At 37.5% G+C, this 27,005-nt stretch overlaps 1 protein-coding gene across 1 annotated transcript; it reads right to left on the reverse strand.

Annotated features, from left to right (window-relative positions):
• Nucleotides 1-25,081, reverse strand: LOC128623001 (NACHT, LRR and PYD domains-containing protein 3-like). The gene is made up of 13 exons (XM_053649827.1): nt 24,874-25,081; nt 23,116-23,248; nt 22,763-22,879; nt 16,548-16,637; nt 14,997-15,113; nt 13,326-13,379; nt 11,395-13,179; nt 8,647-8,841; nt 6,454-6,627; nt 2,887-3,060; nt 2,203-2,376; nt 1,743-1,916; nt 1-838 (listed from the first exon to the last, which is right to left on the reverse strand). The coding sequence occupies exons 2-13, from the start codon at nt 23,166-23,168 to the stop codon at nt 832-834; spliced, it is 3,114 nt and encodes a 1,037-aa protein (XP_053505802.1). The 5' UTR covers nt 23,169-23,248; nt 24,874-25,081; the 3' UTR covers nt 1-831.
• Between the last annotated feature and the right edge of the window lie 1,924 nt (nt 25,082-27,005).

Genomic DNA, 27,005 nt, shown 5'->3' on the forward strand with positions numbered 1-27,005 from the left:
TCTCAAGTTAATTTTAAACAACAAAAATAATAGCATTGTACAGTTATGTATTTTATTTCTCAAAAATATATTTGATTCGTACAATTAGGCAATACATTTTAAGTGCTTAAATACAATATAATTTTAATTATGTATCCAGCTTTACTATGAATGTGTAAAGATATTAAAACATATTACAATGTTAAACAAATATTAATCACAAACACAGAAGAATCACAAACCATTAAAACTATATAATGCAACAGTTAGTTCTGGTGCATTAATTATAATGTACAAGCAGCTTTCCAAGAGTACTGATATTTAGTACAACAGCACTGCTACATTAATTAACCTAAGGACAAAGTGATAAATGTGATTATAGTGAGTCTCCTAGAGGCTTCCTCAGATAAACTCCACAGATAAACTCCACAGATAAACTCCACAGATGTCAATTCTGTCAGGTGAGAATTCCACCAATATCTTGAAACTGTTCCTGTCCATTTTAGCTCTCTTTTCCACTGTCTGGGTTCAGATTGAGGTCATGTGCTTTTTCACCTGCTGTTCCTAATAATCCCTCAAGTTTTTTTTTTTTTGTTTTGTTTTGTTTGTTTGTTTTTTTTTAATGAGAAGGAGGTCCAGGGAATTTTATCCAGGGGTCAGGGGTCATTATACACTCAGTGTAGAATCGTGTGCAGTCTGATTCACTGTGCATGATGAACACACACTTCTCACGTCTCTGAGTCTGTTTAATGTGTTATAATTAAATGAGTGATGTGTTTATAAATGTGTTCTCTATTCCCCAACAGTGAAATTCAGAAACACCGGAGTCTTCATCACACACACAGATGTTCATCACACCCTGAATATAAAAGAAAAACATGTGAATTAATAACCACAAACTGGACTGTGGTACTTCATGATCAACATGTAATCATCTCTGCTCCAAGAGAAACATCATCATCTCCTGTTTATAATTAATCATTCTACATTTCTTCATTATTACTAACATCTGTGTTATAACATTTAGCGAGAACAAATGAGAACTTCCACAAGTTCTAACAGGAAAATGAGCAGATATTTACCCATCACATCATTGCTCTTATCCAATCACAGGCTTTGGAGTTTTTTAAATAATGAACACTACTGTGTCATTTAGCTCTTGTTCTACATTTATATTTAAGTGCAGACTTTAAGAAGAAGCCGAGGTGAATGTTACAGGAAAGACAGAAGACACGGTGTGGAGGTAGGGTGCTGGAAGAAGTGTCAGAGTGAGTAAAGTGGCTGCTTAAATCAAATATCTGTGGCATAAAAGATAATCATTTTAATTAGCTTTAATGAGAGTTGAGAAGAAAGTGTGCTGCTTATCAGAAACAGGGAAAAGCAGAGATCATCTTGTTCAGACAAAAGCAGCAGTATGAAGTCAGAGATAGCAGGCTGTCACAAGGAGACCAGGTGTTCATTTACAATCACTCTCATGCACTCATTTGTGATATTTTGTAGACTCTGTCTGACTCCCTGTCTTCTACCTTCACATGAATTTTAAATCAACACACTTTACTGAACACAAAACAGTATTAAAGACAATTGTTAGAAAAATCGGATTAAATAGAATATAGTGACATTTCTAAAACTGGTTTTGTTTCCTAACCTGGTAATCTGATATTTATTGGAACTAAAGAGAAATGTACAAACTAATGATAATCAGGTTCATTTATTAGTCTTTTATTTTTTTCACAATTTTACCTAAAAAGATCATTACTCACCTCAGTGTCTGTAGTTTGTAATGTTTATCATCCTTAAGTGCAGAGAGTAGCTTCACTCCTGAGTCTCCTATTTTATTATCAGACAGATCCAGTTGTCTCAGGTGTGAGGGGTTTGATCTCAGAGCTGAAGTCAGAGCAGCACAGCCATCATCTGAGACACCACAACACTCTAACCTGTAGAGAGACACAATGACACACTCTTCACTCTCTCATCTTAAGCAGAAGAACAACAGCACTGACTTTCCTCTGGTTGTAGACAGTTTCTCTCATTGTGGACTGAGTAACACACACTAGATCTTTAGAAATGTTTTTAGTTACTTTTCCTCGCTTCTCACATCTCAACAAAATCTCTTTTTTAATCAACGTTCACATGAACAGATCTTTCTTGAGAAGATCAGACTGTCCGTAATCAGAAGATTAGAACATGTTTTATTATTAATGATTTAAAATATGATCTTACGTCAGTATCTCCAGTTTACAGTGAGGATTCTCCAGTACAGCAGAGAGACTCTTCACTCCTGAATCTCCTACATTATTAGAGGACAGATTCAGGTCTCTCAGGTGTGAGGGGTTTGATCTCAGAGCTGAAGTCAGAGCAGCACAGCCTTCATCTGACACCCCACAATTATACAACCTGTAGAGAGACACAATGACACACTCTTCATCAACAGATTTTTATCTTGGTTTAAGAATTATGTTAAAGATGATGTGTTTGTAAAATGATTTTATTATTCAGAATGACATGAGGATTTAATATCACCTGTTTATTATAATTAACAGTGTAATTAAAATGATCATACTGAGTGCTATATTAAGTTTATCTCATCTAATATCTCTCTATATATTTATATTACTACAGAATGAAGGAAGTAAAAGTCTGAATCTTCATGGAAAACAAACACTGTCATGAATTAAAAGATACAATGGATAAATCATGAAAGTATAAAACATTAATTCTGAAGAGGATTAACACTCGTCTTTTCAAAACCAGATTACTCGCTGATGATTTATTGTTAAATAAAAATAAATAATCTTCCTCCTCAGGACATTGATGATGAACCTAAAACTTCTGCTTCAGTCTCACTATTAGAGAATGTGTCTTACTGAGGAGCAGGTCATGTGACTCTCAGAGAGATGATCTTACCACAGTTTCTCCAGTTTACAGAGAGGATTCTCCAGTACAGCAGAGAGACTCTTCACTCCTGAGTCTCCTAGTTTATTCTCAGACAGATTCAAGTGTCTCAAGTGTGAGGGGTTTGATCTCAGAGCTGAAGTCAGAGCAGCACAGCCTTCATCTGACACCCCACAATTATACAACCTGTAGAGAGACACAATGACACACTCTTCATCGACCGATTTTTATCTTGGTTTACTTGCTATGATGATGATGTATCTCTCATGTTGGACTTTCTGATCTCTCTTGACCAATCACAAGATATAATTATCACTGACCAAAACATTATCACTGTTCAGTGGCTCCCTTAAAAAACTCTACAGGAATCCTGCAGGATTTTCATTTCTCTGCAGGATGTTTGCTGGAATCCTGGAATGATGAAATCCTGCAGGACACATTGACAAACTGTGCAGGATTTTCCTATAGGGTTTAGGATGGAGCAGTACAATAGAAACATGCAGGAATTCCCAGCACACTCGCTGCACAAGGGAAAACTCCTGCAGGATTTTATAATTCCTGAAGGACTGCTGCTCACCTCCTGCAGAAATAAAATAAAGTTCCCAAGTACTTAATCTATCCTGCAGGACGACTTCTTATTTCGTTTAAATAAAAAACATTCTTCAGGTTATGTAGTCGACAAAATTCATTAAATGGTAGATCTGCTCTGAGCGGGAAAAACACGCTGCTTAAACACTCTTTTAGTAGATATGTAGGAACGCTCATTTTAGGATAATAAGACGCGTTTTAGTCGTGAATGATTCAGTGTTTTAACAAATCAGTTGAGTAAATGATTCACAACACACAAAAAGACGATCACTTTTCACATGTACTGGTGTAATGATGGAATTTACAGTAAATGAATGTTTTTCGAGAAAAGATTTGATTCACTGAGATGATGTCACTCTTTGGCACCGCATTCACACAGGTATACAAATTCACAAATTCAACTTTCACCAACCATCGTGTGTCTGTAGAGGTATAGTCCCACTTTTATTAAATAATTTCTTTAATCATTATGGTGTACTAAATTACTGTTCTGTTATGTATTTACACACAGCGGTTAGCGTAACGTTAGCTCACTTACTATCAAACATGGCTAATTTTATTATTTACAAAAAATGTCTTACGTTTCTGACCAAAACTTTACCACTGTTCAGTGGTGAGGCCAGAAATTGAACAGAGAGGGTGGGCCTGGGTAAAACAGGGTGGGCACAGGTTTGAAAATAAAACTCAAAAGCCAGCAGTCGCTCAAAAGAACTTATGTGACTGCAAAAAGTGGCCAATGTGGTGAAAGTCTTTTACTCAAGAGGTTTGTTCATTTGGTCACTTGTTTATGTAGCGTGCACACACACACACACACACACACACACACACACACACACACACACACACACACACACACATGCACGCATGCACACACACACACAACAGAATATCACAACATGAAACTGGTTGCAGGCTGATAAAATAAGAGATGTTTGTACTGCTGAGGGAATATCTAACCACTGATATTAGGACAAAATATTGTTTCAGAAGAAACCGATAAATCACATGAATTGTTTCAGCTAAGTATTCTTTTAAATCTATTAGGAGAACCATTATAACTGTCGGATTATTATTTGGTTGTGGTGATATTTAAAATAATTTTATTCAACTGATGATTTTAACAGAAGAAATAGTCAGAATGGACCACTGCCCCATCAGATTTTTATTAAATAAATTCATTCAGAAAGTCTTCAGATTTTGAGTGAAAAAAGGAAACCAGGCCTACTCTAATTCCTGTGATTAAAGATGACGTGTACAGACACAGACATCATTTTGTTTTTATCACAGTTAAAATGACTTTGTTTTGGCGTTGCCCCATGCACTCCTCAACCAACTGCAGTTCTGTTCTTCATCTCTCAGATGAGTCCAATCTCCAGTCTGACAGCGTGCTCCAGTGTTAACACAAACTGAAACACATTTCATCTTATTATATCCTCTGATTACAGTGTACAAGAGTCAGGGGGAAAAGACACGGTGTGGAGTCTGTTTCAGAGAAGGTAAACTCTTTATTGAACTAGTCTGTTACATGGATACACACCACGCAGAAATGTTACTGAGCAACGTCACTCAATGCAGCTTCTTAAAGCAGCAGCTCCTAGAAAGTGAGAACTGATTTTATAAAACATTCATTCTGAGGAGAATTAACACTCGTCTTCTCTAAACAAGATCACTGCTGATAATTTATTATTAAATAAAATATTCCTGGATTATAAAACTAATGGAGAGTAAAAATGTCTGCAAATTGGGTTCATCAGGTTCTACAGGTTTAGGATGTGAAATTCACAGTGAATAAAATTTCTACAGAAGAATAACATGAAGCCAGAGGGACAGATGTGCTGAGATTTTTGTGCATTTGAGGAAAAATCACAAAAAAAAGTGTAGAAATATTGGAAGTGTAACAGTTACATATTCTGCTCAATTTAATAAAGATTGTGAGATTAGCAGTCGTCAGTTTTACACGTTATTTTGTCCTCCTCTTGAAACCTGGTGTAAATTAGCACCATGTGTGTTGGAGCAGTTGCCAGGTCCCCGGTTTTAATGAGGAATTGAGCTACTTTTGACTCACCAGCATTGATTGATTTCTTTGGCTGTGGATTGGAGTTTGGACATTTTTACGTTCATTATTTTAATGATATCTGTATATTAAAACATACAGTAGTGAGCATGCACTGTGATCTCCTCTCATACACACAGCTATTGATCCTGTTCTCAACTTCAGCTCTGTGTTACTATATGAATGTATTTGAGTCAGTGGGTTTCCTCATAGACATTCTTTATTTATCACAAAATGTTTAATAATACGAGACCATTGTAGGATCTTAATGAAAGAACTATTGAGGAAAACTGCATGGTTTTAATACTGCTTGTCTATTGAACTGCTTCTGTAACACAGGTCTGGCAACCCTGTTCATAGCAGCTAGACAGAGACGTACTGAACGAACATTCACTGACAGAATAAACACTATTTCAGCTTTAAGAACAATAAAAACAACAACAAAAGGATTGTTGCTGTACCTTGAAATTTGTGTAAGTGCTTTTACCTCACTTTTTTTTTTATTTAAAAAATCTCATTTGATTTATTTAATTATTCACTTTTTCAGTCCTATGGCATTAACTTCTGGTTTTAGTTACAAATTCTATTTTTTAGATAATTTCTATTTCACTGCTGCTTTTAAACCCTGCAGCTCACACACGGTGCATTTAGTTTGTGTCCCAGGTGCAGTTTGTGTGATTAGTTACAATGTTTTAGTAAATTTCACAGTAATTTCAGATACATTGCAGTCGCATCAAGTCACGTTTTGTGCTGCAGCTTCTCACATACGTACATCTGACCCAAAGACTCTGTGATAAATCATCAGTGTGCAGTGAAAATAAACAATCTTCCTCCTCAGGACATTGATGATGAACCTAAAACTTCTGCTTCAGTCTCACTATTAGAGAATATGTCTTACTGAGGAGCAGGTCATGTGACTCTCAGAGAAATGATCTTACCTCAGTATCTCCAGTTTACAGAGAGGATTCTCCAGTACAGCAGAGAGACTCTTCACTCCTGAGTCTCCTAGTTTATTATAGGACAGATGCAGTTCTGTCAAGTGTGAGGGGTTTGATCTCAGAGCTGAAGTCAGAGCAGCACAGCCTTCATCTGAGACATAACAACCACTCAACCTGTAGAGAGACACAATGACACACTCATCAACAGATTTTTATCTTGGTTTATTTGCTACGATGACAACGTGTCTCATATTGGACTTTCTGCCCTCTCTTGACCAATCACAAGAGACAATAAAACAAAGTTACCAAGTACTTAATCTATCCTGCAGGACGACTTCTTATTTCATTTAAATAAAAAATATTCTTCAGGTTATGTAGTCGACAAAATTCATTAAATGGTAGATCTGCTCTGAGCGGGAAAAACACACTGCTTAAACACTCTTTTAGTAGATATGTAGGAACGCTCATTTTAGGATAATAAGACGCGTTTTAGTCGTGAATGACTCAGTCTTTTAACAAATCAGTTGAGTAAATGATTCAATGAGTCACAACACACAGAAAGACGATCACTTTTCACACGTATTGGTGTAACGATGTAATTTACAGAAAGGGCCAGTAAATGAATGTTTTTCGAGAAAAGATTTGATTCACTGAGATGACGTCACTCTTTGGCACCGCATTCACACAGGTATTCAAAGTCACAAATTCACTGTCACCAACCGTCGTGTGTCTGTAGAGGTATAGTCCCACTTTTATCAAATCATTTCTTTAATCATTATGGTGTACTAAATTACTGTTCTGTTATGTATTTACACACAGCGGTTAGCGTAACGTTAACTCACTTACTATCAAACATGTGTATTTTATTATTTACAAAATGTCTTACGTTTCTGACCAAAACTTTACCACTGTTCAGTGTCGAGGCCAGAAATTGAATAGAGGGTGGGCCTGGGTAAAACAGGGTGGGCACAGGTTAGAAAATAATACTCAAAAGCCAGCAGTCACTCAAAATAACTTATGTGACTGCAAAAAGTGGCCAAAGTGCTGAAAGTCTTTCACTCGATAGGTTTGTTCATTTGGTCACTTGTTTATGTAGCACACACACACACACACACACACACACACACACACACAGACAACAGAAAATTACAAAATGAAACTAGTTGTAGAAAATAGGCTGATAAAATGAGAGATGTTTGCACTGCTGTGTTTTACAGGAGCTTTTCTCATTAAAGACAACTACAAATCAATTTCAATGAAACACCAGCTACAGCGATCCAAAATGCTACAGCAGCCTATGTGAAATTAAATGACACATCTTGGGCAGCTTTCAATTAATAACAACACAAACATAAACAAATTCGTGTTGCACTGCCTTTCAACATTTTAACATTAGTCTACATAGACTACAACAGGTGAGGAATTGTGCAGATTCACCCTGTGAAGTGTCGTAGTTACATAAGCAGACAGAGACCAATAGGTTTATTGTGCTTAACTGGTAACATTTACAGGCCTAGCAGTGCAAACATAGAATTTTTTTATTCAAACATAACATTTTTTATAGGTTTTGATGTTAAATCATGAGGGAATATCTAAGAACTGAAATTAGGACAAAATATTGTTTCAGAAGAAACCGATAAATCACACAAACTGTTTCAGCTAAGATTTCTTTTAAATCTATTAGGAGAACCATTATAACTGTCGGATTATTATTTGGTTGTGGTGATATTTAAAATAATTTTATTCAACTGATGATTTTAACAGAAGAAATAGTCAGAATGGACCACTGCCCCATCAGATTTTTATTAAATAAATTCATTCAGAAAGTCTTCAGATTTTGAGTGAAAAAAGGAAACCAGGCCTACTCTAATTCCTGTGATTAAAGATGACGTGTACAGACACAGACATCATTTTGTTTTTATTACAGTTAAAATGACTTTGTTTTGGCGTTGCCCCATGCACTCCTCAACCAACTGCAGTTCTGTTCTTCATCTCTCAGATGAGTCCAATCTCCACTCTGACAGCGTGCTCCAGTGTTAACACAAACTGAAACACATTTCATCTTATTATATCCTCTGATTACAGTGCACGAGAGTCAGGGGGAAAAGACACGGTGTGGAGTCTGTTTCAGAGAAGCTAAACTCTTTATTGAGCACCGTGACTCAATGCAGCTTCTTAAAGAGATGATCTTACCTCAGTGTCTCCACTTTACAGTGAGGATTCTCCAGTACAGCACAGAGACTCTTCACTCCTGAGTCTCCTAGTTCATTCCCAGTCAGATCCAGTGTTTTCACAGTCAGATGCAGTTCTCTCAGATTGGAGGTTTCTGAGCTGAATGCTGAGACCAGAGCTGACCAACTTCTCACTCCAAGTGAATCACACCTGATACTGAAGGAAATAAAATAATACATAATGAACTAACACCAGTGCAAATTATCAAACAAGTCCTCACAGCTCTCACTGAACCTTCTCATTTTCATAAATGCTAAAAGTACAAACACAAGTTAGATAATATGCTGAAAGGGACACTCCAGCCAACATCTAATTTTTAAACATCAATACATCTGCTGTAAACATCACCAGGGCCGTTTCTTTCTATACGCTAGGTACTAAATTAGGCAAATACACACAGAAAAAGTAGAAACAGACCCAAAACCAGTAAAAAATAAATAAATTTAAAAAAGACTAATGAATTAGTTTGTGTCAATTTTTACACTTTATTACTTCCACTTGTTGATGTAATTAAAATGAATAAAATTAAAAAATAAAATTATTGAGTTAATACAGGATGTGATTTGCTCCGTATTCTCGTACACATCGTTTCATACATACACTAAGTCTCCACAGTGGTGAGAAACATAATAGTGAATAAAATGAAACCAATTTCACAAGAAATAGCAGGAAGAGAATATACATGTGCAGTGTGAGCTTGCATGTCAACATCATTGTTGCCCTGGTTACGGAAACTCAGTCACTCGGTTCTTAAAAACTGTCTTCAACACAAATTCCCAGTGAAACACAAGAGTCTGTGGAGGTACAGGTGTGAGAAGGGATACAGTCCTGTCCCTGAACACTCAAACTGTACAGTTTACTGTGGAGCAGGCGGCAGGTGATGATCATGTCCGAACGGCTAAAGAGCAGAGTGAATCACTTATTTCCTTTTACCTCAGATTTCCCATGAAGAGGATATGGCATGTTGCTCCTATTTAATACATTTTTATTTTATCTACTGAGTTTTCCTGAATACAATAAACTGAAAAAAATCACCATAAAAGAAAGGGTCTTAGTCTAACTAGTAACAGGGGCACTCTCAATGCTGAGTTAGTAATCAGGTGAACGTGATCTGGGAAGTGGGTCATGTGACTGATCATGTGGTGAAGTTTGTAGTTCCTTGTGCTGCTGGGAAATGGAGTTCAGTGCAGGTGTTTGGTTGTGGTGTGGAATTCTGGGAGTTGTTATGAAAGCAGGTGACTTAAGAATCATTTTCAGGTGCTATTAGGAAATATTTTGGGGTACTGTCAGTGTTAGCACCAAGCTGCCAGCTGCCACTGTAGGGCACCTGAGCAAGACCCTTAACCCTCTCTGCTCCAGGGGCTCTGTGTCATGGCTGACCCTGTGTTCTGACCCTAACTTCCTAACAAGCTGGGATACATGAAGAAAAGTATTTCACTGTGCTGTAATGTACACCAATCAGTCATACCTTTAAAATTACTGACAGGTGAAGTAAACAACATTGATAATTTTGTCATAATGGCACCTGTCAAGGGGTGGGATGCATTAGGCAGCAGGTGAGCAGTCAGTTCTCGAAATTGATGTGCTGGAAACAGGAAAAATGGGCAAGTGTAAGGATCCGAGTGATTTTGACAAGGGTCAAATTGTGATGGCCAGATGACTGGGTCAGAGCATCTCCAGGTCTTGTGGGTTGTTCCCGGTATGTAGTGGTTAGTACCTACCAAAAGTGGTCCAAGGAAGGACAACCGGTGAACCGGCAGCAGGGTCATGGGTGCCTAAGGCTCACTGATGCATGTGGGGAGTGAAGGCTAGCCCATCTGGTCCGATCCCACAGACGAGCTACCATAGCACAAATTGCTGAAAATGTTCATGCTGGCTGTGACAGAAAGGAGTCAGAACACACAGTGTATCACAGCTTGATGCGTATGGGGCTACGTAGTAGACCGGTCAGGGTCCCCATGGTGACCCCTGTCCACTGCTGAAAGCACCTAAAATGAAAATGTGAGCATCAGAACTGGACCATGGAGCAATGGAAGAAGGTGGCCTGGTCTGATGAATCAGGCTTTCTTTTACATCAATTGGATGGCCGGGTCCGGAAAAATTGAAAATGACACGAAAACATGAATTCTGCTAAAATATATAGAGTAAGTTATACAGTCCTTTATAACAGAATACTACTGTGGCAGTGGGGGCGTGGTTGAGCATCAGATGTGGACAGAGAGTGGGCAAGGAAACTGGCAGTGAACGCGTGATGCTTCTCACCTGTGCCTTGTTACCGGTACTTATGTGTGTTTCTCTGTAATTTTGTATTACAGCAATAAACATAGTTTTATATACCATGCGTCTGTGTAATTCCACTTCATGTATAACAAAAATTTTGTATAAAACCGTGAAGAAAAGAAATCTTCAAACTACAAAGATAAAATTAAAGATTCTAGATGTGAGTGTGAAATTGCCATGGTTTATTTAAATAAAAACACAAGATTTCCAAATATCCAACATAAAACCAGCATTACTGTGGTAATAATAAATCATAATATTAAGATCCTTTTTAATTAATACCTGTTCTTCACCTGTTCTTTAATCATTTGTTTATGCATTTTTTAATCTCTAATTTATCTATTTCCCAAAGTAGATGTTTGTCAAAGTGTTTTCAGTTTCTCGTTCTAACACTGTAACAGTAGAACAGTTATATTCAGCTTTACTTACATTGCTTTTCTGGAGGCTGCAATCACAGGCATCATCTTCAGAAGAACAGTTTCTGGTATCGTATCTGTACTGGTATATTTATTCAGGTCAAATTCTTCCAGATCCTGTGCTGATGTCAATAACACAAACACCAGAGCAGACCACTGTGAAGAAGAGAATTCACTTTGTTTTCCAGATTTCAGGTAGTGTTGGATTTCCTCCACTAGAGAATTATCACCCAGTTCATTCAGACAGTGGAACAGATTGATGGATTTCTCTGTAGGAAGATCTTCACTGATCTTCATCTTAATGTACTGAACTGTTTCCTCTATGCTCTGGGAGCTACTTCCTGTCTGTGCTACTAAGTCCTGTAAGAGTTTCTGATTGGACTTCAGTGAGAGACCCAGAAGAAAGCGAAGGAAAAGATCCAGATGTCCAGTCTGACTGCGTAAAGTCTGATCTACAGCACTATAGTGTACATCTGAGATTGTAATTTTTTCCATCCACCATTTAGAGACCTGATGCTGTAAAAGAACATTTCTCTTTTTCATCATGAATGTCAGGTGCACATACAGAGCTGCGAGGTGCTCCTGAATGCTCAGATGAACAAAGCAGTACACTTTACTCTGGTGAAGCCCAAACTCCTCTCTGAAGATCTGCGTACACACACCTGAGTACACTGCTGCTTCTCTCACATCAATGCCACACTCTCTCAGGTCTTCCTCATAGAAGATCAGGTTCCCTTTCTTCAGCTGCTGAAAAGCCAGTTTTCCCAGTTTAAGAAACATTTCTTCATCACTCTCCTGCTTCTTTGAGTACTTTACTCTTATGATGTTTGTCTGAATGATGAGGAAGTGTGTGTACATTTGAGTCAGAGTCTTGGGGATCTCTCCACTCTCTGCTTCACCCAACATTCTCTCTAGAACAGTGGCTGAAATCCAGCAGAAGACTGGGATGTGGCACATGATGTAGAGGCTTCTTAATGACTTCAGGTGTGTGATGATGTTATTGGCCAGGCTCTGATCACTGATCCTCTTCCTGAAGTACTCCTCCTTCTGTGGGTCATTGAACCCTCGTACCTCTGTGACTCGATGGACACACTCAGAGGGGATTTGATCAGCTGCTGCTGGTCGAGAGGTGATCCAGATGAGAGCAGAGGGAAGCAGATTCCCTTTGATCAGGTTTATCAGCAGCACATGCACTGATTCTGATTCAGTTACATCACACACTCTCACTGTCTTCTGGAAATCTAGAGGAAAACGACACTCGTCCAATCCGTCAAAAATGAACAGAACCTTTTCCAAACTGGACATTTCTGTTTCTTTTGTTTTATTAAAACAGACATGAAGGAGCTCCATCAGACTCAGTTTCTGGTCCTTCATCAGATTCAGCTCTCTGAAAGGAAGTGGAAATATGAGGTGGATGTCCTGATTTGCTTTCCCTTCAGCCCAGTCCAGAATGAACTTCTGTACAGAGACTGTTTTTCCGATGCCAGCGAGTCCCTTTGTCAGCACAGTTCTGATGGGTTCGTCTTGTTCAGATAAGGGCTTAAAGATGTCGTTGCATTTGATTGGTGTTTCCTCTGTTGTTGTTCTCCTGGATGCTGCCTTGATCTGTCTCACCTCATGTTCTTTATTGACTTCTCCACTGTCTCCCTCTGTGATGTAGAGCTCTGTGTAGATCTCATTCAGGAGTGTTTGGTTTCCCAGGTTTATTATCACTCCATTCAAACACTGAAACTTCTTCATCAGATTTAATTTGAACTTTTTCTGGAATTCATTCACAGCAGCAGATTCTGGGTCGTGCCTGTGAGATGGTGAAGTAGGAAGATGTGGTGAGACATGGGGTCGAACTAATAGCTATGATCTAATCACTCTGCAGTTAATAACAGCAGAGGGGTTTATAATACCAGTGTGTCAGTGTCACAGTCATGTTGTTGGTTCTGATCTTACCCTGTATCTGTGATGATGTTCTTTTCTATTCTGTCTCCTGCTCTCTGTGGAACACTGTGAACAAAAACTGTAGCTGTTAATGAAGATAACTTCCATCACTTAAACACTGTAGTCTAAACCTTTACTTTAATTTTGCTACATTAATTATTTTTGAGTGCATTAACATTCAGAAAACACAGTGTTAATCTGGCCCTGTTTTAATTCTAGGTATTCAAGATGATTTCCTGTATGGACCTTAAGGATGTAATAAATCACTTTGAATGAGCATGTAATGTTTTCTAAACAGAGGCAAGTACACAATTTTGTAAGAAATCTTGCCAGAAAGCACAACAGGTATAAAATGCCCAACTATAGCCAAGATAATATCACAGTCTGGATGTGACGCCGGTCCATCAGACATGGGGACAATTTATGTTAGCCAATCCACATAGTGGCATGTGTTTGGGAATATGGGAAAAGTGGGGGAATGGGGGCAGTGCTCACTAGATAATGGTACATTCCGGGATCTGAGATAACTAGCTGTGATGGTGTGATTGTGATGGATTTAGGGTTGCCACATTCTACTAGGAAAAAACAGGGGGCACTTACTTTTACCAACCCCACCCCACACTGCCCTTTCTTGGCATGTTACCTCAAAAACAAGTGGTTGAATCTTTGTAGGATTTATATGGAATTATCATTGTAATGTGTGGTCACAGCAAAGATCAAATGTTTAAAATTGTTTTTCTTCAGAAGCTTCCTGCCTGTTTAACATATATTTTAAAGGTATTTCAGGAATACAAATTAGTAACAAGGAGGTCTAGACTTCTTGGCGGCTTTTTATTTAGAGGCATCCCTGTCCATGACACTGAAGTCGAGTTATACCTGTTAAACTGTTAAAATGTGGCTGTTGTAAACCATTTTCCTGCTTCTGTAGTTAGACAAATGTGTTACTTGAACAATATCTAGACTCAGAGAAGAATGATGATTTGACATTCTATAGATTATTGAATTATAAATCCTTCTGTAAGCTGAACAAAGTTAGATAGATAATTGTCCATTATAGGCAACTCCTCAGTAAGAACCTGATTGATGTAGAGCTACACAGGTTTGTTAAAGCAATATAAATTAGGCATGTTAGTTTACTAGCAAGCTAAGCCTGTTAAATTATTAGCACAACAATTTTTTTTTATAGTTAGCTGCTTAGCTGAGATGAAACGACGGAGCAACTCGGACCACAATTATTCCTCTGAACTCCTGTAAAAACAACCATCTTCTGCTGGCTTGGAAAGGTTGATAGTATTCACAATGAGAGATTTTAGACAAAAAATTCTGGCATTTAAAAATCACTAAAGTCCTGCTATTTCTTGTTTGTAACTCAAGTTTCCACAAGTTATTACAATTCCACTGTGTTTTGTTTCCGGGAATATACGTCAGAGGGAGACATCAGATTGACGTGTCTCACTCAGAGGTCCAGATTGGTTGATCACAGTCGGGATTCCCAATGGTTTATTTATGTATTGGTGTATTGCAAAATCATGAATTCTGTTAAAATGCAGACAGTAAGCAATACAGTCCAGTACAACAGAATACTACATACCATGATATATAATATAATAAATTCTAGTTTTATGCCAGAATTTCCCTTTAACTGTGACTTTAGCAGTGACATTAACAGTGAGGAGATGTTACCTGTGTAGAAGTGAGGAGTCTTCATCTTTAAACTGCACAGGAATATTCATAGACCAATCACTCCTCATGGAGATACAGCTGGGTGCTGGTGATTCTGATCTCTCTCCCTGGAGTTTACTGCACAACATTATAGACAGTCCTTTACTGAGTTATATACACTCTTTACAGTTTTAACTACACTCTAAAAATAGTTCAGTGGCTTTGTAAATATCACAGTAATAAAAAGCTTTATTACCTTAATAAAATCTCTGAATATCACTTAAGTGATTGAGTTGGACATACCAATACATAGAGTTGGGGTAGTCGATCCCGGACTCGGAATTGAGTCCAATTATGAACAAACTTGGACTTGTCACGCACACTAGTAAATTTGACACGGACTCTGACATTTTGGACTCTGAAATTTTTCCGAGTACAGTCGAGTCCACGTCATGTGTAACACAGGGGCGTAACCTGGCCTGGGCATTGGGGGCTGTAGCCCCGAATAATTTTCCACTTGTTTGTCACTACGTAACTGAACGTCAGTAAAAGAAGACTGCCTGAAATTTTGTATCTTCAGTGAACGGAGGTGAGACCAATCAGACAGGGTTTACAGGAAAATACATGGAAATACTTGTGTCCTGATGGCTGACAGCCCTCAATTCCGCCAAATGCTAGCTCACTGTCCGTGTGAGGAAAAATGGATATACACTGATTTTTTTAAAAAACAGTAAATATGTTGAAACTGAAACAGTAACATCCTCTAATGCTGAGCAGGAAAATAAGGTGTGTAAATGTCTATATGAGTTTGTGAACATGTATATGTGAACATGATATGAGCAGAGCATAAGGACAGATAACGCACTTTGCATGGCACTGTAGCAGCTAAACCCATACAGTGATAGCATAGTCGTGCATCCCATTGGCTAGCGACATCAAACTAGCCTAGTCTCGTGTTACATTGCCAAAAAGTTTGACATTTCAGTCTGGTAGAGACATATTTTATGATAAATCCAACTTTTTGTCCAATTTTCAAATTTTTTAAGCAATTATCCCTCACATGCAAGACAAAAATGCATGCAAACAGGCTATTTAGAAGTATGTTTTAAAAAGTGTTATTTGATGGTGTCACAATCTCCCCTGCAGATGGCGCTGTAGCTGCAACATGCAGAGGGAGCCGGAGGGTGGGCGCGTGCTCGAGATTACGTAATAAGGATTGTTTTCTATGGACACGTGCCTTTGTTTTGGTTTTGTTCTCTTCCTGTTCAGGTATTGGTTGATGTTCGAGGGTGTGTCATTATTGGTTCCAGCTGTCTGTACTCAAGTGTGATTATGTTTGATATTTAAACTCCTTGTGTTGCTGTGCACGCCACGCAGTATTAAATGAAGGTATAGGTGAATACGTTTAAGTATGCCATGTCTGTGCTAGCTACCTTGATGCTAAGCGGCCGTGTTTTCGTGTCCTGTTCTTGTTCCATGCCTCAATTCTAGTTTCATGTACAGACCTTATATCTGCCAGATTAGACAGTGTTGCATCTGTATGGACTGTTGTTTAAGAATAAAGACTTGAACCTGCAATTGCTTCCGTACGAGTCCCGTTTCGTAACAGATGGAGAACAATCTGGGTTCAACCCCAGATGATTAACAGGTTCAGCTAACGCCCTTGGTGTAACATGAAAAGAAAAAGAAAAAATAAATAACAACATAAAGTTAAGATATCAAGAAATTAATTAATCTCCCTGCTTGACCAGGGGCTTTCTGTGCCACACACTTGAAACGTGCACACAGAAATCCAGCTCATCATGCGAGTACGAAGTGAGATCTCTTTTTAGCGGCTTATTACGCTTGGACGGTCAAATAAATACACACGCATCATGTCAAAATGCAGATCTGGCTGAGTATTCATTCAAACACAGTCAGTTTTGTCTTAAGTGTATGTAAACAGTTGGGAAAAAAATTGGAGGTGTGTCAGTACAGTATATTGGATTTGCACATTAGGTCTTAAAGTGACAGCAGTCTAATAAACCTGCTGCTGTGTGTGTCATTAATGTTCATCAAACAACAAAAGACAAAGAGAAAATAACTCACTCATTTGACTGAATAACCTGAATAAATTTGATAAGAATCACTGTATATGTCACACAGTTAAGTCTATTTTATTTTACATTTAATTGCTTTATTCAATTTCCATAGTATTTCTTACTTGAATACTACTGATAGACCTAACTGAGAAAACACATCGTTATCGCGAAATATGATTGTAGTCATATCACCTGCCCCTAAACATTAGCATTTGGTGGCTCCAGTCTTGAATTTCGCATAAAATGTGAAATGTACTCCTTAATATAGTAAATATCATAAACCCTGCTGATAGGGTTTTATTGTCATTTTAGGAATAAAAATGAAATAAAGTTACAAGAACAGAGCTTTGTTCAGAAATGAGTTTGTTGTCATTCATAGAGAGATTAAAATCAGTGATAAAGCATGAAGCTTGTTATGACATGCTGCTATATGTAAATCTACTCTGTCTCTCTCAGTCTGTATAACTGTGGGGGAGAGGCTAATCATTGAAATGTTAACTTGAAGACACAATATAATGTGATACAATAACAAAACAGGTTCATTTGTATTTTCATACACTTGTAATATAATAAAAGTTCTACATATACCTCTATATCCTTTTTTTCTTTGAAATAATATTTTGATAGGAAACTAGTCATGGTGCTGATGACATGAAATAAAAATATTAAATGGAAATGGCAAGATGTAATAGTGATATTTTTTGTTACATTTTTGTTGCCATTGGTTTGTGAAAGTTAAAATATTAATTTAAACAGCTCAGTGTTGTGTTTACAATTGCAATTTCAAATCTTTTTTTAATTGAATTACTTTCTGCACTTGGCCGAACTCGACTTGGACTTGAGTCTGACTTGAGTCGGACTCTATTGGTTAAGGACTTGGTATCGACTTGAACTCGACAAAGGTGGACTCGGACCCAACATTACCAATATAAATGCTTAAAAATCCAACAGTCTAAAATTTACATCTATTATTTAAGTTTATTTCACAAAAAGAAATTACCGTTTGACTAACAAATTATATTTTTAAGATATATTTAATATTTTTGGCAAATTTCAACCAAAATATTTGAGAATGGAGTAATTATACAGATCAGTTTCAAGAAATACATTAATACTCATTCCATATCAATATTCTTTATCTTTAACAAGAACTTATGAAATTGAGTAAGTTACATGTATAAACATCATGTCGTAGACACAATTAATATTCGGCAAAGAGAGGGAAATATGCTTTTCTATCTGTGCCACATGTGGCAACGAGCAAGGAAACACAATGGTGAGAACCACCTGGAAGACTCCTTGCAAATCCTGGTAAGAAGCCAGCGAGAAAAGTTAACAAAATATTGACTGTGTCTTCGTGCATACATAACTATAGGTGTAATTTTCTGAATACTGTCTCAGCCATGCTGTCATATCACAGATAGCAAGGAGACGTCGATTCAATGTCTATTTTTTAGTTGTATAGGTCAGTATCAGTCATCAATTAATTTTCAACGTTGAATCAACATTCACTGTTTGGTCGGTTCATCAGAGCGTGATCAGGTTGAAAATAAAACATCTATTCATCGAAACAAGGCTGATTCTACAACATATAACGACGACCTATCACTGAATGTTAAAGGCTTTCCACATTTGTAAGCTTTTCTATTTAACCAGGGGTATTTGTAAATGCATGGATAAAACATGCATGGTGCAGAATAACACTGTCAAATCAAATCCCGGACAAATCCTGTCATCTACTGACACTAATGTTGTTCCACACTTGTATATCTTCTTTTGTGGAACAAGTGAAGACAAAAATCATACAGTTTTCTTCAATTCAGCTCACTGTTTTTGTAGAATGAACAATGACTACGTTTACATGGACAGCAATAATCTCAGTGTCACGTAAATACTCCACATGACTTAATTCGATTTGTGTTTACTTTGAGTATGATTTTAGTCGGATTAGGGTAATCAATAATCGCTGTTTACAAGGTAGTTTCTTAGAGTATTGTCTTAATTGGGTTAATATCTGATTATTGTCCATGTAAATGTTCTGAGTGTTACATATGTCATTTGCAAAGTAAGCCAGTTTGAGTTTAGACTTAATATCATGTGTTACAGTGCATCCTGGAAGTATTCACAGCGCTTCACTTTTTCCACATTTTGTTATGTTACAGCCTTATTCCAAAATGGATTCAATTCATTATTTTCCTCAAAATTCTACAAACAATACCCCATAATGACAACATGAAAGAAGTTTGTTTGAAATCTTTGCAAATTTATTCAAAATAAAAAACAAAAAAGCACATGTACATAAGTATTCACATAAGTGCCATGACACTCAAAATTGAGCTCAGGTGCATCCTGTTTCCACTGATCATCCTTGAGATGTTTCTACAACTTGATTGGAGTCCACTTGTGGTAAATCCAGTTGATTGGACATGATTTGGAAAGGCGCACACCTGTCTATATAAGGTCCCACAGTTAACAATGCATGTCAGAGCACAAACCAAGCCATGAAGTCCAAGGAATTGTTTGAAGACCTCCGAGACAGGATTGTATCGAGGCACAGATCTGGGGAAGGGTACAGAAACATTTCTGCAGCATTAAAGGTCCCAATGAGCAAAGTGGCCTCCATCATCCATAAATGGAAGAAGTTTAGAACCACCAGGACTCTTCCTAGAGCTGGCCGCCCAGCCAAACTGAGTGATCGGGGAGAAGGGCCTTAGTCAGGGAGGTGACCAAAAACCCTATGGTCACTCTGACAGAGCTCCAGTGTGTCTCTGTTGAGAGAGGAGAACCTTCCAGAAGAACACCCATTTCTGCATCACTCCACCAATCAAGCCTGTATGGTAGAGTGGCCAGACGGAAGCCACTCCTCAGTAAAAAACACATGACAGCCCGCCTGGACTTTGCCAAAAGGCACCTGAAGGACTCTCAGACCATGAGAAACAAAATTCTCTGGTCTGATGAAACAAAGATTGAACTCTTTGGCCTGAATGGCAAGCGTCATGTCTGGAGGAAATCAGGCACCACTCATCACCTGGTCAATACCATCCCTACAGTGAAGCATGGTGGTGGCAGCATCATGCTGTGGGGATGTTTTTCAGCGACAGGAACTGGGAGACTAGTCAGGATCGAGGGAAAGATGAATGCAGCAATGTACAGAGACATCCTTGATGAAAACCTGCTCCAGAGCGCTCTGGACCTCAGACTGGGGCGAAGGTTCATCTTCCAACAGGACAACGACCCTAAGCACACAGCCAAGATAACAAAGGAGTGGCTACAGGACAACTCTGTGAATGTCCTTGAGTGACCCAGCCAGAGCCCAGGCTTGAACCCGATTGAACGTCTCTGGAGAGATCTGAAAATGGCTGTGCACCGACGCTCCCCATCCAACCTGATGGAGCTTGAAAGGTCCTACAAAGGACCTTTGGGATAAACTGCCCAACAATAGGTGTGCCAAGCTTGTAGCATCATACTCAAAAAGACTTGAGGCTGTAATTGGTGCCAAAGGTGCTTCAACAAAGCATTGAGCAAAGGCTGTGACTACTTGTGTACATGTGCTTTTTTTTGTTTTTTATTTTTAATAAATTTTCAAAGATTTCAAACAAACTTCTTTCATGTTGTCATTATGGGGTATTGTTTGTAGAATTTTGAGGAAAATAATGAATTTAATCCATTTTGGAATAAGGCTGTAACATAACAAAATGTGGGAAAAGTGAAGCGCTGTGAATACTTTCCAGATGCACTGTATACTTGTCAAATTTGAGAAATAAATGTTTGATTAAAATGTTCATGTGTGTACAGTTGTTTTATGTTTTATCATTTGGTTTCATTAGATAATTTGACCTCAAGTAAAGTACTCCTGGAGTAAAGGGTAAATACAGTTTAAAAAAGTAACTGTAACATTTATTTTGATAATTAATAGTCCAGTATCAATTAAATTCATTTAAAAAGATTTAGTAAATGTAGCACATTCATTTTGTTAAATAACAGTAATTTTCTGTTACATCTATGTAGGGATGGGCGATATTTTATCGTTTGCGATATGCGGTAGAAATTCTCCCCACGATAAGAATGAGTCTTCCCGCAATAATAACGATAAAGCCTAGTTGATTACGTATTTCTCTGTGCGACGGTGTGTGACCCATTTGCAGCTCACGTGCAGAGCGAAAACAAGTACGGCGGAAGGCGGACATGAAGCTGAAGAGGAGTTTATCGCTAAACGAGGAGCTACCACTACAATCTGGAACTGGTTTGGTTACAGAAAATCAGTTTTACTTTTTGATCAGTGGTTCTCAACACAGGGGGCAGAGATCGGAAGGGGGCGCAAATAGTTTTCAAGAAAGAAAAAAAAAACAGACGGGCATCATTTGTGTATTTTATTGCTTTCTAAATAGAATGTGTATAAATGAAAAACCCTGTGTTCCCTCTCCCTCTGTATTTACTTTTTGCTGGGGAGAGGCAGAGCTTAGTCTGCCTTTTATCTAGCCGTCAGTGCAGACCAGTGTTGCCAACTTAGCCACTTCAGACCCCTTTAGTGACCAAGAGGATTTTTTTATTTTTTTTGACAAAAAAAAGGACCTAGTGACAAATCTAGTGACTTTTTGGACAAGCCTTAGCAACTATCCAAATGTGGCCTGTACTGTTCTGCAAGTGTGAGGTCTTGCTTTCCTGCTGCACTCTCACCTCTCTCTGCATCTGCTCTGTTCAGTGAGGGGCTAAGAGCCGGAGCAGCACATCCCTGTGATCGCACTGCAGCTGACATAAATGTGAATGTAAAAATAAGCAAGCGCACATGTCCCACTGACTGATTTAACAATGTCCTGGATCACGAGATGCGCCCTTCGTCCCAATTTGCATAATTTGTATGCGAATGTTTTTAGAATCCAAGAAGAATGATCTGACACATGTTTTACATATAAAATAATACACATTATTACAGCCTAGTTCTCTTTTTCAAAGTAGTTCTAGTGTTCAGAAACACTTTTGATCGTTCATGTTCCATACCGCTCCGTTATATAGTTTTATAAAATTTATTTAAAAAATCACAAGTTATGATTGGGGAAGTGTGCCACATGCTTGGGGAGGCTTGGGGGGGCTCAAGTTACAAAAGGTTGAGTCCCTCTGTTTTAGATCAATGTTTGTATTTCTGAGGCTCTCAAGACTGCATGCAGCTGTCACTTGTAGCCAAAAACAGTGGCGCATGGCACGATATTTATATCCTCACTGATATCGTTATCGCAATAAATACCAGAAGATCTTGTGATATAGTTTTAAGTCCATATCGCCCATCCTTAAATCTATGTAGCTTTTCAATTCTATCTACTCATTTTTATTGGGGGGTTTTGACTTGGGATTACTACTGCATTGACTTAGGATTTTAATTATATGTACTCAATTTTATATGTAATGGTAATAAATACAGTTATTCAGATTTACTTATTTTTTTATTTATTTACATTTACTCAAGTCATAAGGTATATTTCAGTGATTTCACAGCTTTAAAATTTACTTAATATTTTAAGAGTAAAAATGTTTTACCATAAATATTTGAGTACATCACAGTTTAGGTTTGTAGAGTGTGAATTCTTCATTTAATGAGGACTTAATTTTACTTTCAATGAGCTGAATCTTAGTACTTAGATTGCCATCCCACTTATCTAATGGAATTTCCCTGTGACATTAGCAGTGACATTAACAGTGAGGAGATGTTACCTGTGTAGAAGTGAGGAGTCTCCATCTTTAAACCTCAGAGGAAGATCCATAGACCCATCACTCTGCATGGAGTTACAGCTGGGTGCTGGTGATTCTGATCTCTTTCCCTGGAATTTACTGCACAACATTATAGACAGTCCTTTAGTCATTTATATACACTCTTTACAGTCTTTAACTAACTTGTTAATTTAATGACAACTTAATTTTTCTTATATTTAATGGAATCCAACGTTTAGCATTCTTAGTGGTGATTGTTAGCATTACATTAACAGTAAAACTTATGCAAAGTTAATCCTTTCATATGTACTTAATAAATAATTTAGATGGGAATATTCAATGACATGGTAGGTTACCTGGTTTCTGAGTGTGGAGAAACATTATCCGTGTCCAGATCAGGAGTCTCCATCTTTGAATATTAGTAAAGTTTGCAAAAACACAGTTGAGTCCTGAAGAGTCTGATCTCTTCTGCTGGAATGGCTCACACTCCTAGAAAACACACAAACAAATGTACAATTAAATGTTACAACAATTTTCACTTTTTGTATAATTTTGACAGATGCATTAAAATCATAAGCTCCCCATTCACATATCTGAACTGTCTGGTTATATTATGGTGGTATATGTATATATGTATGTTTATTACTGAACACTATGTGAAACTAAGGAACTTGGTTATAATCTAAACATTAACTTCTCTGTAATAGAGAGATAATCCACAAGAATAATCCAGAAAACAGGCCAGGGTCTATAGCACATAATACCCATCACAGAGAGTTGATAGTCTGAACTTAAATGCATGTTAACATGGGCAAAACTTCACAAAGATTATTTGAGAAATGGCAAGCTTATCCCTTTAACAGGCACACAATTAAATACTTGTGCAAAAATGTACTTAATTATTGGATCAGAATTTCATTGACTGTTTTCAAATTCACACTTTAGATTAGGAGTTATGGACATCTAATGGCCAGTTGAGTTTCCTGTTTAAGGTAATAACCAAAGCGCATATTAAACACACTGGACCAGTAGTATGGTTTTACTTTTTGAAACTACAAATTTAATTCATTTTGATTGTAAACTTTTTCAACTGCACATATTTTTAGGTATTTAGTCTCTCACATACCCTATAGAAAACAAACTAACAAATACAGCAAAATAAACATATACTATACATCTTTTACACATAGTTGGACTTTATTCTACATATTTTTGTAGAAAAAAATACATGACACCCTGATGTTGACACTCGCTTACTGAGATAGGAGCTACACCGGGATCTTGCTCAATTGCATTACTATTATTATTTTGCTTTAAAAGCACTAAGGCCATAAGTTAACTAAGCTAATTGGCACTTGTGGTTTTGTAGATAGCTGAGCACACACTGTTTCTCCTTCATCTCGTAGGATATGATGTATATATACACTGGTGTATTTTATAAAGATACAAGATTCCTCTCCCTCCAGAATGTTTCATTTTAGCAGCAAGAAAACTGGTTTGTTGTCAAAAGTGGAATGATAGGTGCACCACACATGTTACTATGGCAACCAGTAGGAATGCCTACTGGTGACTTCATGGTACAGTGACTGCGACTTGCAGAGATAAAATCTGTGTATGTGTGAATGTAGCTTTAAGTGTTTGAATGTCCTCCTTTACTTTTTCTGAATATCCTGATTTGTTTGAATCGCTCGCTGTTAGTTTTTTTTTCTTTCAGTCATTGAATTTGAAACTGTTTTAATTCTTTTAACCTGAATTTTTGACAGCTTGAATTTGAATGTTTCCCTCCAAGCATTAGACTACAAATTCAGAATCACATTGTGCCTATTGACACACGACTTCTGCTTCCAGACCACAGAAATGTGAGGAAATATACTTTTAAAATAGTTTTTTTTCCCACCCTGATAAAATTATATTCCCCAAACATTCTGGATGTTTAATTCATGAGAAATTGAAGAGAGCAAGATGAAATCCCTATAGAGTACATACACCATAAAAAACCTGTTTTACTGTTTTACCTGCTGCAGATTTCCTACAGCTGAATTTACAAGAATTTTATTCACAATATATCATCATTATTTTTATATAAAGTCATTTATAATAAAGAAATCACTCACCTTTAGTTAATAGTCCTTGTTGTGTGACATTAATATCACTGTTTCTAACTTTTTCCAACCGCTCCACAAAATGTACTCGAGTCTGAGAGAGAGATGCTTTCACTTTATGAAGGAGGATTCATTACAGGTGACGAGTCGTTTGGGAATGAGTCGACTCTTTGTGCCAGATCTTTTGATGAACGTTGCGAGCTGACTCGCAAATCTAAACTCTGTAATCTGTCCTTCTGCTGAAACTTCATCAGTATTATGTTCTCATGTTTAGTGACTGTACTATCTGTACTGTGTTTTTCATATTTTGTGTTTGTCCATGATTGTTCATTGTTTATGTAGGATATTATTGTATTGCTATTGTAAAGTGTCCTTGAGCTCTGGAAAGGAGCTAGGCTATATACATGAAACAGTATTATTATTATTATTATTATTATTATTATTATTATTATTATTATCTATTGCATTTAATCACCTACAGTGCAACATCCTAGCAGTAATTTATCCTTTTTGTAAAGAGACTGCGGTAAAGTTAGTTTCACATTCACATACTCAGATTTCTGTCTTCAGTAGCTTCAGAACAGTAGCTCAAAAAGGTTAAAACATGTCAATTACTGTTCAGCTGAACCAAAATAATCAGCTACAACTTATTTATTTTTCTAGTAATTGATGCTGTGTAAAAATCCAGAGAGAATATATATTCTACTTCTCTAGAATGTACTACATGCTTCACATTTGCATTTACATTTATGCCATTTAGCAGATGCCCTTATTCAGAGCGACTTATCAATAAGTCTCTATCAATAAATACATCCTGACACTGATTCACCAGGTCACAGACCAATAATACCATCAGACTAAAAACTCTGTTGGCGGGTAATATAGTAAGAAAAGCTTCTCTTTTTTTCAAAGTTCAAATTTAAGTACTTTATGAAGAGGTAGGTCTTTAGACGTGGTTTGAAGACTGCCAGTGACTCAGCTGTACAGACTTCTAGGGGAAGTTAATTCCACTACCTAGGTGCCAGAGCATAGTAGAGTCTTCATGCACGTCTTCCTTGTACCCTGAGAGTTGGTGGGACCCGTCAAGCAATACTAGAAGATTGGAGGGAGCATGGTGTAGTGTGGGGTGTGATAAGTGCTTTGAGGTAAGTGGGAGCTGGTCCATTTTTGGTTTTGTAGGCAAGCATCAGTATTTTAAATCTGATGTGGCCTACAGTCAGCTACAGGAAGCCAGTGGAAGGAGCATAGCAATGGGGTGGTGTGGGAGAACTTAGGAAGTTGAAAACAAGTCATGTAGTGGCATTCTGGATCAGTTGCAGAGGTCTAAAGGCCATATTTACTGGCTGATATTGCATGAGGAGTGTTCGCATTGTAAACAAGAAACCGTATTGCATCTTGGGGTAGTTTTGTGTAACCCCACCACTGGGTAAATGGCTGGGTCATTTTCACTGACAATTGAATCAATGCACCTCTCCCCCACCTCGAAGCATCAGCATGGCTCCTTGGGTCAAATCAACACAGTTTGAATTCACCTCAGGTGGAGGTAGCGGTTTTTCACACAAAAAGACTATTAGATTTATTTGGAGAAACACATTCACTTTTTTATGTTATTACAATTTAAACACATGTTGTGTTATATTATCCAATAAATGTGTTAAAAAAGAAAAAAATCACAAAACTGATCAACACATGTTAACTTATTGTCCAATCACGTTGCGGACTGCGCTGCTGACGTCATCCAAGTCGTGATCATCCAAGTCTGAACTCGCCTCAAAGTGAAAGTTTGTGTATACCACATGGACTCATACACAAAATACACCATAATTGAAAGCTCAATAGCATTTGAATGGAATGACTTAAAATCACAATACTTACTGGAAAGTATTCATCTAAGTGTCAGCTATAACACACATCATTTAGATTTTTGACATTTTACAAAATATACTATGAAATCATATGTAAATATTGGCATGTATTTCACTACTGAATAGGCTCAGACACAAAATATACCATAATTTAAAGCTCAATAGCATTCAAAGGGAATGACTTTGACAGTCACACAACCAACTGTAAAGTGTTCGACTAGGTGTTAGGTATGACACACATAACGCAATGTAACGCAATTTCTCAGTTTAAGCCCAAAG

The sequence above is a fragment of the Ictalurus furcatus genome, chromosome 19 (assembly GCF_023375685.1).
Source record: "Ictalurus furcatus strain D&B chromosome 19, Billie_1.0, whole genome shotgun sequence".
Classification (NCBI taxonomy): domain Eukaryota; kingdom Metazoa; phylum Chordata; class Actinopteri; order Siluriformes; family Ictaluridae; genus Ictalurus; species Ictalurus furcatus.